Source organism: Etheostoma spectabile, chromosome 7 (assembly GCF_008692095.1).
Source record: "Etheostoma spectabile isolate EspeVRDwgs_2016 chromosome 7, UIUC_Espe_1.0, whole genome shotgun sequence".
Taxonomy (NCBI): Eukaryota; Metazoa; Chordata; class Actinopteri; order Perciformes; family Percidae; genus Etheostoma; species Etheostoma spectabile.
The window spans coordinates 13,346,428-13,362,657 of NC_045739.1; the positions used below are offsets into that span (position 1 = coordinate 13,346,428).

Below are 16,230 nucleotides of genomic sequence, written 5' to 3' on the forward strand. Positions count from 1 at the left end.
GTACATGTCTGGAGACAGTAACTTTTAAATATAAATGAACACATTTAAAAAGAACAAAAAAAAATAATAATTTATTTTGCCAACAGAAAAATTTAAAAATTGGTTTTCAAGCTCACCAGGACATCCAAGCTAATGTAGTTTTGTTGGTTCTCCACCCAGGAAGCGGAGACCTGCTGAGGCCTATGTTCACCAAACAACCCGGCAGTGTGGTGTTTCCCCTTCAACCTGGTGAGAACCGCAGAGAGGTGGTGTTTAGCTGTGAGGCCCAAGGATATCCACCGCCCTTTTACAGGTAACACCTCTAGGCATGGCTTAATGCACAGTATTTACATCGAACTTTATTAGAGCTTTTAATTTCAACTTTTATACTAAAAACCAAGTATAACTGGATTTATTGTCCTGGGGAAAATGAGGATTCGTTGACCTTATGGCTTGCTGCTGCTCACTGCCTGCAGCACTTGGCGTCACTGTCAGTCATAGTTAATTTTAGAATCATTAATTAATTGGCCTCAGTTGTTGGTCCATTGTATATTTGCATTGGCTGTTGGACATTTATCTGCTGTAGAATTCACGTTGAGAGCTTCCTGCAATCAGTATCACTAACCAAAGGAAAGATCAAGTGACCCAAGACAATCATGTACCAAAACTCTGCTTCTATCAGGACAGAGATTGAGTTTGGAGGAGAAACACCAGTGGAGTATATTTCATATACCAGATATGAAATGGCGGAAGACTCCTCAACTTCTGCTAGTTATGTTTTATGTGCAGCATTATTACCCACAGCAGCACAGACATTGCCACAGGGCATCTGATTTGGAGGTTATCACTACATGATAAACATGATTCAAATTACTTGATGGACTGAGGTGCCAAACAACTGCTGCTTGTCCTTGTTCAGTACCCTGGCCCTGTGAGGTTGAGCAGCTATTGTGTTAGAAACAAATTGATGTCCACTTCCTCTGCCGCTAAAATGATAACAAATGAAAACAAATGACAAACAATTATTTCCTTTAAAGTACATCAAGCGCATAAGCTATTAATTTATAATCTATCAAATCAGGCCACATTGCTGTTGTACTCTTGTCAGTGTAATTAAATGCAAATTGCAATGCCAAGCATTTAATGTGTAATAGGTTGAAACGATCCCTCATAACATCAGCATATGTGGCTGTTAATGTAGCTTGAAGATCCTTGGTGTTATACCTAATGGGCACAAATTGAAATAAATGTACAATATTTTATCACTTGGATGGGAGGAAATACGTATTAAGCAATCAGTCGCTATTTCACTGTCTGGATAGTCAGACTTTTTGAAATCAAAACCAGTTCATGAGTTCAAATCTGTAAGTCTTTTATGCCCTTCTGAGTTCAAGTTCTGAGAGTTTGCCCGAATCCATGTCAAATCCCATTTTGCTTTAATGAGCTCTTTAATTACAGCAAGTGCCACCAACTGTGGCAGTTGATATACCACATTAAAAAGTGATTTTCAGATTGATCACAAGCTGTTATGATATCATACTTACATCCCTATTAATGATGGGCCTGATATTTAGATGGACATATTGCTGCGTTGTTAGTTCAGTCAGCATACATCATAGTGTTGTCATCGCCTTGGCAATTTACTTTTTTTAACCAAAGGCAACTTGTGCCAGCTTGGGAAATGAGTTCCGGGTCTTTGCGAGGTTCAGCAGCAGGACACCACATTTTGAGTAGCTCTTCACTGTTGCTTATGAAGGCAGGTCCATTTCAGGGTTGCCAAGGACAAATTAGTTTGTCTAAGACTACCCATAACTACTACCACATAAATCCCCCACTCCAAGTTGTCACCATGGCCCCTTGATTTGTCTCATCTGGAGCTCATGGACCAGTTCCAGCTGCAACACCAAATCACTAAATCCATCTAATCAGCCAATCTGACGTTGAGCGCCGCTCCGCTGCATATATCCCTCCATTCCCCTGTCTTTTCAACCCTGCCTCCCGCTGTCTTTGTCTAAATCCTTGCCAGTGAAAAAGGAGGAAGAAAGTCAGAAATAGAAATCTCAAGCTTTCTTTTTCTCAGAGAGCTTTGAAAATCTAATCAGGACCAAGGAGCTACCATTCAACCTAATTCTGCTTTGTTTCTCAATGAAAACTATTTCTTGAGAGTCTCCTCTGGCAGGTCTTGTCACTTTTTATATTAGTCTTTGTTTACTATTTTCTTTTTTGTAATTTTCTTTCCCTTTGCCTGTGATTTGGTTTGAGAATAAAAGTGTTGATGCAAACACTAACTTTGCCTGGGTATATTACAACCTATTGAATTGATGAAATGGATCTGAATATATTTAGAAAGTTTCCTGCAAAACAAGTTTTGCTTTTGTGTTGTAAAGTATTTGCTGTTCACAGTGAACAGAAACTAAGCCTTGTAGTGTGTGTGTAATCATTAAAGAGGTTATGGCCACAAGCTGCATTTGGTTGAACTGGCATCATCAACTCAGCAGGTTTTCTTAGACCATAAGCCTTAATTATGCAAAGTGAACAACATTAAGTCTCCTAAATCAAGCCACACAGACATCTTGTACAGTTAAAAGCTGATTGCTGGCAGTTGCATCTTGCTGGTCTCTCCCTCACACACAATTGCTGGACTCCCATATTATTCAAAACAAGAGGTTTAATCAAAAAGCACCATCATCATGTGCTTTACATGTGCCCATTTTGTTTGAGCAGTCCTGGTGCTTTGCCCTCCCGTCTGAAAATCACTGTGATTGGAGTGGAGGCTTTCATTCATGGTGAAAAGGCCTCCCACATGTGGTTTTTGTTTTTTGTGTGTTTGAAGTGAGAAAAAAAGTGAATAGATGTTGACAGTCTTTTAAAATGACTGTTGCTGATTGCTTCTCCTTTCAGTAATAATCATTTAAATAGTTTTTTCTGCAACACATACCAGACTGTGTTATTTTGGTCGGTTTACATTAATTGGTCTCTTTGCATCCGCATCAATTAGTCTGAAAAAGAAAACTCACAAAGCATTTTAACTCTCTGTATTAAGAATGTTTTGTTGTGTATCATGTGTTTATATTCCCAGGTGGAAGCTCAATGACTCTTTCATCCTGCCCAGACCAGGGTCCCATTACTCTCTTATGGGAGGAAACTTACGCATCAGCCATCTGAATAAAGAGGAAGATGTTGGCATCTATCAGTGCCTGGCATCAAACTCTTTTGGCACCATTGTCAGCAGAGAGGCCAGTCTGCACATTGCATGTAAGTCCAAATTATATTTTACTAAACAATGTGTCATTTCAGAATGATTGGTAATAACCCAATTCTAAAGAGCAAAAACACAATAATAGAATAGTTTTGTTTTATTGTCTTGAGAAATTTGTGTTCTTTTCAGTTTTATTATTTCACTTCAGAGTTTAGTTCACCCCAATTCAACTTTGGTTCTTTTGAGTTCATTTCAGTCTTTGTTTGTGTTAGAAAGTAAAAATATCATTAAACATCAGACGTTCTGGTTCACTGAAAGTATAATGACCCAGTAGGATTCTCTGGAAATTGTTTATTGTCAGACCTGATCTTCTTTAATGAAAAACAACCAGCTACAAGAGACACATACAGTAGGCTGATACTGTTAAAGCTAAAGGGACACTCCGCCGTTTGTTAAAATAGGACTTATCACGGTCTTCCCTAGCTGTAGATAGGCGGGCCAATGCATTGTTTTAGTCCGGTGCAACACTGGCACAACACTTAGCATGTTGTGGGTAAAAGTGAGCCAACAAAAAATGACAACAACAAAATTACTTCTTGTGGTCTGTACAAATAGCATTGTAGATTAAGACTAGACGATTTCCGTGGCAGATATTGATTTGGGACTATATTGGGTGGAAGCACAGCCGAAGCATTGCTACATGGGTGCAGAGATCCCGCAGCACCTTAAACCCCCCAACTTCCGTCAACATACCCAACGTGAATAGCTGGCTATTTTTCCTACAGTTGACAGTGAATGGCGACAAACGTGGTGGATTTTGTGAGAGACGGAAAGGATGACTTCTCAGACAGTCAAGATCCAGAAGTGTGCCTCTACGAACCAGAGTTGTCAGAAGAGGAGCTGTGTGCTTTTGAAATAGAATGAGAGGAGGAGGAGGTTGTCATTTCTCAACAGCCTGAGGATGTGAGGCATCCCGCAGTCCCATATTAGACCTGTGCTCACACAGAGTTGCTGCATGATATCTCGGCGCCATGTAGCAGTGCTTTGGCTGTGCTTCCACCCAATATAGTCCTAAATCAGTATCTGCCTAGGAAATTGTCTAGTCTTAATTGCAATTTGTGCTCGTTCTGAATATGCAGGCCACAAGAAGTAATTAGTTTTTTTTTTTTTTTGTTGGCTCACTTTTACTCACAAAATGCTAACCGGCAACATAAAGACACATAAAGCACTGAGACAAAAATGCATTGGCCCAACTATCTACAGCTAAGGGAGACCATGATAAGCCCTATTTCAATAAACGGTGGTGTGTTCCTTTAATAATGACAAAACACAAATTAACCGACCACGGTATGTTTTTTAATCCTTTTAACCCGATTAAAGCTTCAGTGCTGGTGTTCACTCTTGTTAAACTTCTTACACCCTTGTGATGATTGTGTGGTGGGCCTTGACAGACCCCTTATAGTTGATGCTTTGCCGCCTTCATCCATCACATTTTATAAGACTAGAGTCTAAGGCATCTCTGATGGCAAGGTGAACTTGAGGCCTCCACTCTTGATGGGCAGCCCATAGCAAATGACAGGCCTGATATCTGTGAACAGATGGTGCAGCTAGATTGAATTCTGATGTCTGTTTTCTCTGCTATAGCAGATGTGGAGATGATCCTTGGCAGGGAGAGCACCTGAGGTATCCATCTAGCCACGATTTGGTGCTTCTTTGTCACAAAGCAGCATTAAATCTTCAGCATGTAGTGCAAAGTGGTGGCCTGAGTTGCCAGCAGGCTGTTGATCATATACACATTTCCTATCAATTTTCGAGGCCCGAACTGAACTGTACTGTATGTCATTGGGATTGGTCTCATCCATTGCCTGGGCCTGACCTGGGACCCGCTGCTTTTGTCAACAGATGAGGACAAGCATCAGTGCTGATGTGTCATTCATCTTATTTATTGCTCTTGGTTTAACTTAATTAAGTGTGCTCTATGATTGAGCGGGGCTCAGGTCAAGGGAATAATTCATGGAGAAGCAGCCTGTTATAAGAGTCAGTATTGTGTCTTTTGTAACAGACTCTGACTCAGAGTAGCTCAATATGCTCTTTCAAACACCAAGGGGCTTACACCTCTCTCTGTGTTGCATTGACTTAGTGAGACAAAGACCAAGGTAAAGGACTAATACATGCATCTACAATAATGTGTAGCAAGTAATCGTATAAGGTCCATAGCCTAAAACCAATGCTTGTAGGCACTGCAGCAGAAAACAAATGTAGAAAAGTGATTACAGCATGCTCATTATCAAACACACTATGGACCTTCTTTAACAATGTAATCTATATTTGGGTATTTATTCATGGAAGTCCTTGCCGAGGAACAAGTGAGCAAGATCAATATCTAAGATTTGCACCAACTAATAATGCCCCATAACATCAAGCTGTTGTTGCATGCATGTGTAGTGCATACATAAGAATTAAGATAGCCTACATTTTTAATCCTCTGGAGGATTGATGATATAACACTCTGTCTCTGTTACCATCTGGTAGGGGTTTAAACCTCTAAAAGTATAAAGGTTCTTGATCCTGTTGACAATACAGACTTAAATGTTTAAAAGGCTCTGCTCGCTTGCTGGGAGTGCTGGAAGGAATAATCTAGTTGGTTATCGAGCCAGATTGAGTTTCCTAATCTCCATGGGACATTTTTGGTGCAAGTATAAGGATTTTCACTGATGCAAGATACAACATTATAACACAGATTGCAAGGCCTGCAAAATCGGCTAAGTGTATACATGTAGGATGCCTGTCCTGAAGAAGGAACATCCTACAGCCTACAATGTAACAGAGTGTAAGGTTTAATGAAGGGTGAAATAGCTGTATTTATGAAAGCAATACAGGATGCGACTCTTTGTATCTTGGTGCTCATGATTTCTTCCTATCAAATTCAGTCCTGTAATTGCACAGAATTATTTTTTTTTTTCTTACTGGAACTAGTCTAACCTAACTGCCTGTCCTTTTAATCATTGCTTTTGCCTCAGGTTAAAATTAAGTCTGTTTTGAGCTGGAGAGCATCTGAAGAGGGGACGATAACATTTATCGTCAGCACTGTGATACTAAATGCTCAACCTGGGTTTCAAATCCTCTTTTAGGGAGGATGGTAGTGGGTATTTTCTGAATGGAGTACTTCACAACAGTGTTGTAATTGTCAGGAGACACCAGATGCAGCGCTCTGTAAGAATTAGTCCCCTTTAATTTTTATCACTCCTCAAATGTCGTGTGTCACTCACTGTTAGGGGTTCACTCATCATGACCCATTTAGAACAGAAAAGAGGGATGGAAGATGAGAAGCAGACAAAGATAAGAAGATTCACCACCTACCAGTATTATTAATTTATTTTACCTTCATGGTAACAACATATGACAGCTTGTTGATTGCAGATTTTTGGTGACTTGGTGATTTTACTTTAATTATTCATGTAGCCAGTAATTGAGTTTACACAGCTTCACTTATTGATTAGTAACCCTTCTCTCGTCATTCTTAATTTATTTGTTAATATTTTAACCGTACATCTTAACTTGCACTATTTTGTTGTCTTAGATTCAGATGTTGCTTTTATTGCGTGATTTTCTTTTTAGTTATTTAATGAGCATTTAATTGAGATGCCTGAGGCGTAATGTTTGCATTGACAATGTTGTGTACATGACTAATAAAGACCTTGATTACTCTACTTCCGAAATAAGTTTTTCCAGTATCCATGTTAAAAAGGAAAATATTGCATAAAGAATGGCTAGCTGTAATTTACAGTGGTAGGTATCCCTCAGCATGGTGACAGCATAATTCAACAGGCTAAACATCAACTCTCTCAATTAATTCCACCAACTGTCTTGTAGATTCTGTGGTTTCATTTTAATATGCCCCAGATATTGTGTTTTATTATTATTAAACCTTGCTTTTATTTTTCTTCTCAAGTAATTACAAAAGAATGTGCCTCTATACTTTACTTGGCTGCATGTCAGAGTTTTCTATTAGGACTGCATGGAAATGTTTTGTTGTTTTCCTGAACAACCTCATTCCTTCTTTGATGTTAGCTGTTTAGTGTTTGTTTCATTGAGAGAGTATAACATTTAGACCTGTATAAAGTTGTTACTTCTGAAGTGAAAATCCAGATGAATTTCCATAAATCACGGCTTACAGTACTGTAATGACACTCAGTGCAGTGTAGCAGCTGGTAAACATTTCCAATCTACAGTTGGCAGTTTGGCAATTACTTATTTTTATTTTATTTATTTTTATTTAACCTTTATTTAACCAGGAAGTCCCTTGAGATTGAAATCTCTTTTTCGAGGAGACCTGGCCAGAACGGCACACCAGTTACAATTTAAACAATACAGCACAGACAATCTCACATAGAGAAAGACAGGTCACATAGGGCAGTTACTTTTTTGAATTACTGCCATTTTAACATGCCTTAAATTCATTCAATGGGACTAGATTATGGAGCAAGTTTTGCAAATTATTCCAAGACCATGGAGCAAAGTAAGAGAAGGCTTTCTTGCCCAGCTCAGTAAAAACCCTTGGAACCTGGTAAGAGCACCACCTGGTGGAACGGAGATGAAATGGCTGGAATTTAGCTGAGGAGATTACATAAATATGCCGGTAGTTTACCCAACATGGCCTTGTATAGAAAAATATAAAAATGAAGTTGTCTACGTAGACTTAGTGACGGCCAGCCTACCAGTTCATACAGCGTACAATGATGAGTACGGAAATAAGAGTTAGTTAAGAAGCGCAGAGCACTATGGTAAACAGAATCTAACAGGTGGAAAGTACTAGAGGCAGCATGCATGTAGACAACATCACCATAGTCCAAAACACTTAAAAAAGTAGCCTGAACAAGTGTTTACAAGTTTTTCAACATGAACTTTAAAAGAAAGTTTGTTGTCCAGCCAAAAACCTAAATACTTATATGATTAAACATTTTCAATTAAGTCTCCACTTAATGTGTTAATAGTTATATTATCTGGGGATTGGGAACGAGCCCTTGAAAACGTCATAAATTTGGTTTTCTTAGTATTTAGCACTAACTTAAGGCCATGTAGAGAAACTTGAAGCTGTTGAAAGGCCAACTGAAGTCATGCATGGCTTGATCAGTGAAGAGGCAACTGAATATATCACAGTATCATCTGCATAAAGGTGCAGTTTAGCAGTTTGCACTCCTTTCCAATGTTATTTATGAATAAGAAAATAAATGGGGGCTAAAATCGAACCTTGAGAACACCCATAGAAATTTCTAAAAAGTCTGATTAAAGACCACTATAGAAACACATTGTTTTCGCTCTGTAAGATAGTTTTTGAACCAAGTAATAGCTGTTTTTCCTATGCCAATGTTAATTAATCTATCTAGTAATAGCTTATGGTCACTGAGTCAAATCTTGACAGACCCCAAATAATGCAGCGCAGTGTTGCTTCTGGTCCAAGGCATTTATGATGTCATTTGATGTAGCAAATTTGCTGTAACAGTGCTGTGTCCAGCTCTAAAACCTGACTGGACATCTTAGAATGTTGGCTCTGCCAAGTAGTCTTTTAATTGACGTTTCCTTGACTCCAAAATTTTTGCAAGATACAGAGTTTGGAAATTGGCCTATAATTTGAAGATCTGAAGGGTCGCCACCCTTTAACAAAGGAAGCACATAGGCTGCTTTCCATATTTTAGGAATTGAATTTGTCTGCAGACTACAATTAAAAATGTATGCTATAGGCTTAGCTATAAATTCAACTGCAACTTTTAATAAGAAAGGTTCTAGGTTGTCTGGTCCTGCTGATTTTTTTGGGTCAATAGCTTTAAGAGCAATACAAACATCCTTTTTAAAAATGGGTCTAAAAACAAAGGTTGCCGGTGGTGTTTCAGAGCTGGAGTCGGAGCACTGATAACTTGATTTGGACTCATTTAAGATAAAGCCAGCTGATACAAAGTGATTGTTAAAGTGTTCAATTATGTCAATTTTGTTTTTAATTTCAACTGAATCTACAAAAATATGTTGTGGGAGACCTGCAGACGAAGAATTGGAATCAGACAGAGACTTAATTTGCTTCCAGAATTTAGCGGGGTTATTGAGGTTTTCAGATACATTTGATAGTAAATGATTATTAAAGTGCTGCATGGGACCTTTCATCAGATTTGAGCAGATTCCAATGTTGTTATCATATGTATAATTTTCTTGGTGGCTGAGTGGTTACTATTGTGGCCTTACAAAGTTTGATTTGTCCTTTCTGTGGCATTTACATGTTTGCCATGTGTTTGTGTAGCTTTCCTCCCAGGCTAAACACATACATAGGTATTACACATTATCCTGCCATTGCACTTGACCAAGACATGATGGTATTAATAATGATAATAATTTGTTTGTATGCATGGTACACAAAGTGCCTTTCAGTGCAGGGAGACAACATAAAAAGACAACCACACTTAAAAACAACTACATAAAAGGACACCATCCATATGTGAAAAAATGAGTAAAATCAAACATCAAATCTGGTGGTAGTATGACAGAGCTGCATTAGGCAGCCAAATAGAGTCTGGTGGTCAGACAAGGTGGTGCGTTAGTTTAAGAACTGGAATTAGTCTTGAGTGCAAGTATAATTTTCTTTCAGTAAAGTATGTAGATAACACAGTGTGACAAGTAAAACACAACTACGTCATGCCTTTGCACCACAACTTTATCATTTTTATTTAGACTCCTGAATTTTAGATGAATTAAAATGCACTTGCATGCCTTTTTAAGTAATTCAGGAAAGGTAAGTGGTTAGGTAAAAAGACTTTATAGAATGATAGTGTTAGTGGGTGAAGATGACAAATCTCTAAATGTCATCCAATTAAAATGGTTCCAAGGCTCTTTCCATTAACTGTTTGACTACAGCTGGGTGGGAGCTGACTAACTCATTACCAACTCACAGATGGCCTTGGTTGTTTCAACACGGCAGCTTCAAAGAATCATGACTTTCGATTGGTAAGAAAAGGGAGATGGCACTTTTGAAACCTCCACTAGCATGTTTTTGGCATTTTTTTCTATATTTATGTGGTTCCCTTTTATTTGTTTCTCTAGGGATGGCAATGTTAGTTGGCCTGCCAATCCAACACTTTGGTCCAGTGTAAAATATTTCTACAATCTTGGTCATTGGATTGAGGATTTTGTAATACCCTGGTATTTCATCTTGAGCCACCAGCTGATAATAAGGTCTGTGTAATCACAGAATGCATCAAAAACCATTGGCCAAATTTCTGTCAGCTTTGGTTGTAATTACATAGGCTTATACCAAGTTCCCCACTTGTGGAATGGAAAGTAGTGTTAGAGACACCATTTCACATTTATCAGATGATAATAACCATTCATACTTACCAGTCTATTTTCCGTCAAATCTAAAATGAAGTATTTTTTGTTAACAATGCTCTTTGATTAGGGGGATAAAAGGGTTCATGGTTTTTTAAGACTGTATTCTATACAAACAGGCTGCGACTGGTCAGCTCTCATTAGAAATGCAGAATAACCCCTTAAAGGAGCCAAATTATACCCTAGCTAGGTAACTTCCAATAAAGCCCATTTTGGAAAGTTTTTAAAACTTTATGCCTTTTGTTCAAGGGTTAGATGACGAATGTAACCACATCACAAATTGCCCTCTGGCTCACACTCCAACAGAATGGCTTCAATTTTTCTTCTCTACAGTCGCCTCTCATTCATTACAATGGGTCACATTGTAGCACAAAAATGCAAATTCACATCCAATTTCATGGATCTGAAAGCACTCAAAATAGCCTTAACCCTGCCATGGAGAAGCACATTGAGGTGCAGAGCCGTGATGGGGTGGATAAGATCATCCATGGGGTGCAGAACAGCTTGGGTTGTCAGGCATTGTTGGCTTTTAGTATGTCGAGCTCATTTACGCCCGACCATACTCCAAAGGAATATTGATCAGGAGAGCTTCACAAAAAAAGGAAATATCTGGCTTTATATTTCTTTTTCATTATAGCAAAATATTTGATTTTAACTCTATTATTTCTTATCAGCATTCAGATGTACTGTCTGACTCGACAAGTCGGGTCTTGCCAGAGCAGCTATAGTTTAATATGTCATCAAATAGCCTGTTTGGCTGCTCGTTAAGCAAAAAATGTTGAGGCAGTTAAAAAATTGTGCAACTTAAAATAAAACTTCCTTATTTTGAGATGCACATGTAATGCCAATACTAGTTGGTTGTTCCACCCTTTAATGGATTGTTTTGACATTTTGTACAGACATGCATCGTCCCCAGAGGATGAATCCTACTGACTGGTGATTCCCTGCATTTTTATACAGCACCACTGGCAGGTTGACATTTGTGATTTTGAGTGAGATGTTTCAACAGCTGTCTCAGGCCACACAGCAGATATTTTGACATGTCACAGTAAGAAAAATATTTCATTAATAGTATTAAATGATTGCTTTTACAAACTTTCTGGCACACGCAGCATATAAAGGATAAGTTAATACACTTCTTACATTCACTTCCGAGCTTCATCATATCCAGAGGGATCTACATGGCTTGCTGGTCCAAAGGGACCCTAACTGTGTTCCATCTGTTAATGCACGGAGAGGCTTAATGCGATTTTTACCCATTAATCGGCCATAGACTTAGAATTGGCCACTGAAGCATCCACGCAATCTGTCTGCACCAAATAAGAGAAAAACATAATGATATACTTAATATAATTTTAATTTGTGAACTCATACAGAAGCTTTCCGCTAAATCATTTGTGAACCAAAATAAAAAGCTGCTTTCAATTGTGATAATGTAACACTCTTCTACTGGATGCAGTTTTCCATTACTCAGGGTCTACAAAGATCACGTATTGTATTTATTATACAAAGGCTCATCCTGCTGTGCTTGTACGCAGGAGGTGTTAGTTTTTCATTCTTTGTCCCTGTTTTTGAATTCAGTCTTGATTATGCAATTATATGGCAGTCGCGTATTTGGCTGCACTGCCTACCATATCTCCAAGATACACAGCAGGCAAAGAAAAGTGTTCAAGGATTGCTGTCTGTATTTGCTTTCTCTCAGCAGGTTGTCAACAACTAATCGGTCTCCATACAAATGATGTTTCAGTCTTAGTCATTTAATTGTTACTGGTCTGTGTGCAGTGGATGAAACACAGAAAGTGATAACAATACGCAGTTCCAATTAAATTCACTCATGTGTGACTTATACTTGCAGAATTGCTAGTCAAAAGTGTTATGGTCTTTACAGCACGTTGTCTGCATTTATGCAAACATTGCATGTTTCATGCAAAAGTTATGCACCATATTGCACTCTGGTCTGTAGCTGTGTTCCAACCAAATATTAAAATTATTGAACAGCCACAGATGTGACCTGCAGTGCATTTTTACCTCTGTAAACAACTCTGCATGTTCTTTGTGTCTATAGCTTTTGTGAAAAATGAATTGATTATTTGTGCTTTGTTGCTTCTGTATTGTGGTTAACAGATTTGGAGAACTTCAAGACCCAGAGAAGAAGTCCAGTGAGGGTCCGTGAAGGTCAAGGTGTGGTCCTACTGTGTGGCCCACCACCCCACACTGGAGGTAAGATTGCCTATTTTAAAGTTCTTCATCCTTATAATTGCTACCTTACACAATCAGTCAATTGTGCTGATGCTCAACAAAAAACAGTGAAGACTCATCTACTCTGTGTTTATCTGGACAAAGTGGAAGTCATGTTTGTGCTCTCCCCCTCAGATGTCTTGGCTGTTTGTTTGTATTGTTAAGGTCAGTGGAGTGAGTCATTTTTACTTTGGGACACTCTGGCCTGTCAGCCTGATTTTCAATGGGAGTGAGGAAAAACTTTGGCATGCAGACTGGAGAGGCTGTCTGTGGCTAGGGCCCTGCCAACCTGAGTAATAGAGCTTTTTCTGAAGGTGCTTTGTTTGCTTTACATCAGCCCTTTGCCCCTATCACGTTATCACTGGGAGTTAGCATCCAGTGTAAACTCCTACACAAAGTGGGACTTTAAATCTACCAGCCAGCAAGTCTGAATTCAAGAGTTTTCACTGTTGAAAAATCGTAATCTGAATCTGTTTCAGCCTTTATTTCTAAAGATCAGTTTTAAAGAGCTTAGTGATAGTCTTTTTACTGTAAGTATTAACTGCCTTAGAATTATCCCTCTCACTTTAATTTTTCTTTTTAAAAGCCTTAACTGTTCTTTACTTTTTAGCATTCTCTTATGGTTTGAATGTGAGTAATTATATACACATCACATTTGTGTACTGTTCATGTAACAATGTTGTTGTAAAGTTTATAAATTACTTGTTCTGACTACATAAAAAAGCTGTATAGGCATACTTCCGGTGCACTAGCACGGGAAAGCTTTCCCAGGCTGTGATAGGCATAATCAGCATTGTGTGACCTTAATGTAACAAACTTTCATTTATATGTAAAAGTTCCACACTCTAGCATTGAAGCTTTGGTTGGCGTATGTTATATATGTAACATACTGTAAACAAAAATTATTGTTGGTGTCATTTGGTAAACATCACTCCACTAATTCATGGGTTTTTATTTTTATCACACAGTCACTTACAAACTTACTGTAAGAGTAAGCTTACATTTGTAGTGCTTTGTTATGTATATGTTATAATGAGACATCTCGCCTTGTGTTGACAAGAAAAGCTGGGACAATGAGCCATATGCTTACATTTGGCAGCCTTGTACTGGAATGGATTTTTTTTTCATCCCCTGGTGGAAGGTGTAGAAATGCCAACACACACTCCAGCAAGCTAAAAATGAAGCATCAGCATTGCCAGGAGTCTTGGGCTGGAGTAGCAGTGTCATGACAGAGTCCAAAAATATTTTTTTTTACAATCAAATTTTTATTTAAGCGAACAAGCAAAAGTGCAAAACATTTGTCTAGATGACAGTATACAGAAAAGTACACTATACATACCGAAGAATGTGCAGTGCACCTTTTCAACAATCTTTCTTTGCGACAGGGCTGTCACAACTTTAAAGTTAGTTGCAGCTGCCACAAATTTAGCTTGCCTCCTGGCTGTTTCCATCCGGGAGGGGACTCGTTAACTGCAGCTAGAGGCTACTATAACAAACCAAATGTGCATGCATGAATGCATTCTGCCCACTAACCGACACCTCCAACTTTCTCTCGCTCTTGCTGGCCGCCAACGGACTTACTTGTGTCCAAGTGGCGTGCCTGGCAGGAAGCGGACATCACGCGATAACCCTGGTCATCATATGAGAAGGTTTAGGTAACTGTTGGTCATTGTTATTGATTTTTCTTTCAAGTCTTTGTCTATTTTATCTTTAAATGTAAGAGAAATGTGTGACGCTGTGAAGAGCAAAGTATTATTTTTATTTTGGAAAAGAAGCAAAGCAGACATTGTAATGCTCCAAGAGACTCACTCAACTGAACTGGATGTCAAATTTTGGAGATTACAGTGGGGGAGTACTATATACTACAGCCATGGAAGTAACAATTCAGCAGGGGCTGCTGTACTTTTTCACAAATTCAAAGGAGAAGATTTAGAAATTGTGAAATCCTCAGAAGGAAGATGGGTGATGATAGTCATGAAGCAGGAAAATGTCATTTTTATTATTTGCAATGTTTATGGTTATAACTCAAATTCGTCCAACAAAACTTTATTCATGCCAAACTATTTCTCGACAAATATATTGACTCATATTTAGTCTTGGTGGTGACTTAAATGAATATGTAGATTCCAGTGATGATAGATTCCCCGCAAAATTGAACAAGGGTCCTATTGCCAATAATTTGGTTCTTTCCTTGTGTTCTGATCTTTGCTTGATAGACAATTTGCAATTATTTTTTTTTTGCAAAGAACCATCACTTGAATCTATCATTGACCTTTTGTGATATCTCAATCTGCTATTCAGTTTGTTAAGAATATATTACATTCAGTTGCTCTGTTCTCTGATCACAAGCTGATAATAATTAAACTGGGCGACCAGCAGATACTACTTTGCTAAGAGGTTATTGGAAGATAAGTAATGCCTTATTAAAAGATAAAAGTTTCAATAACAGTATTAAAGACCTTGAATCTGAAATCTTTTCTAACCTCACTGAGGAATGTAAACAAAAATGGGAGTTCTTTAAGTACAAGACCAGATGTATTGCCATTAAGAGATGTAAACTGCTAAAAGCTAATCAAAATCACATGGAAAGTAAATTACTTCATAGATTAAATGAGTTATCTAAAGAAAATATTAAGGAAGAAAAAAATATAGAAATTAAAAGGCTTAGCTTACAACTTCATGAGCTCTATTTTGATTTAGCCAGAGGGGCCTTTATAAGATTACGGGCCAAATGGCTAGAAGAGGGCAAGAAGAACTCAACTTATTTTTTTGTACAAGAGAAAAGAAATTGTCAAAGAAAAGCTTTAACCTCTCTTAATATATGGCACCAAATCTACTGACTTTTTTCAATTTCAGAATTTGTTACAGCCTTTAAAAAAGATTTATTCTCTTCAAAGTTTAGTCTCAGTACTTGCAGAATGTTTATTGAAGAAATAAGAAAGTACATCCCGAACATTACCAATACGTACAAAACACTTTATGATTCCAATGTAACAGCTGCTGAAATAATGAAAGCTATCCACTCCATGAAAATAGGAAAGTCTCCTGGTATAGACAAGCTCTCTGTAGAATTCTATGTGGATTTTTATGAATATATTCAGGTTCTGCTGCTTTTTATGTATAGAGAATATACGGAGCAGAAAGAGATGACCACCACTATGAAACATAATATTATTTCACTTATCCCTAAACCGGGTAAGGACACATAGTTTATTGACATTTGAGATATTGTCAAAAAACACATGTAAGGCTCATTACCCTTACATGAGTGTGATGTCAGTGTTCTGAATGATATTCCTGTAAAACACACTGTTAAATATTTAGGACTTCACATAACCACATATCGCATATCACATATCTATAGATAGCAGATAGACAGCAGCTAAATGAAAATCAAATCAGAAATTACCAAAACAAAAGGTATTCTTAACTCTTGGTTGCAA

The 16,230-nt window shown here is 38.0% G+C and overlaps 1 protein-coding gene across 1 annotated transcript in view; it reads left to right on the plus strand.

Annotated features, from left to right (window-relative positions):
- Positions 1–16,230, plus strand: part of cntn3a.1 (contactin 3a, tandem duplicate 1) — a 79,639-nt gene that overhangs the window by 16,477 nt on the left and 46,932 nt on the right. Inside the window, exons 3-5 of the mRNA XM_032520800.1 lie at positions 160–292; positions 3,059–3,234; positions 12,674–12,769. Coding sequence (XP_032376691.1) covers positions 160–292; positions 3,059–3,234; positions 12,674–12,769 — 405 coding nt within the window. The remainder of the gene's footprint in view (positions 1–159; positions 293–3,058; positions 3,235–12,673; positions 12,770–16,230) is intronic.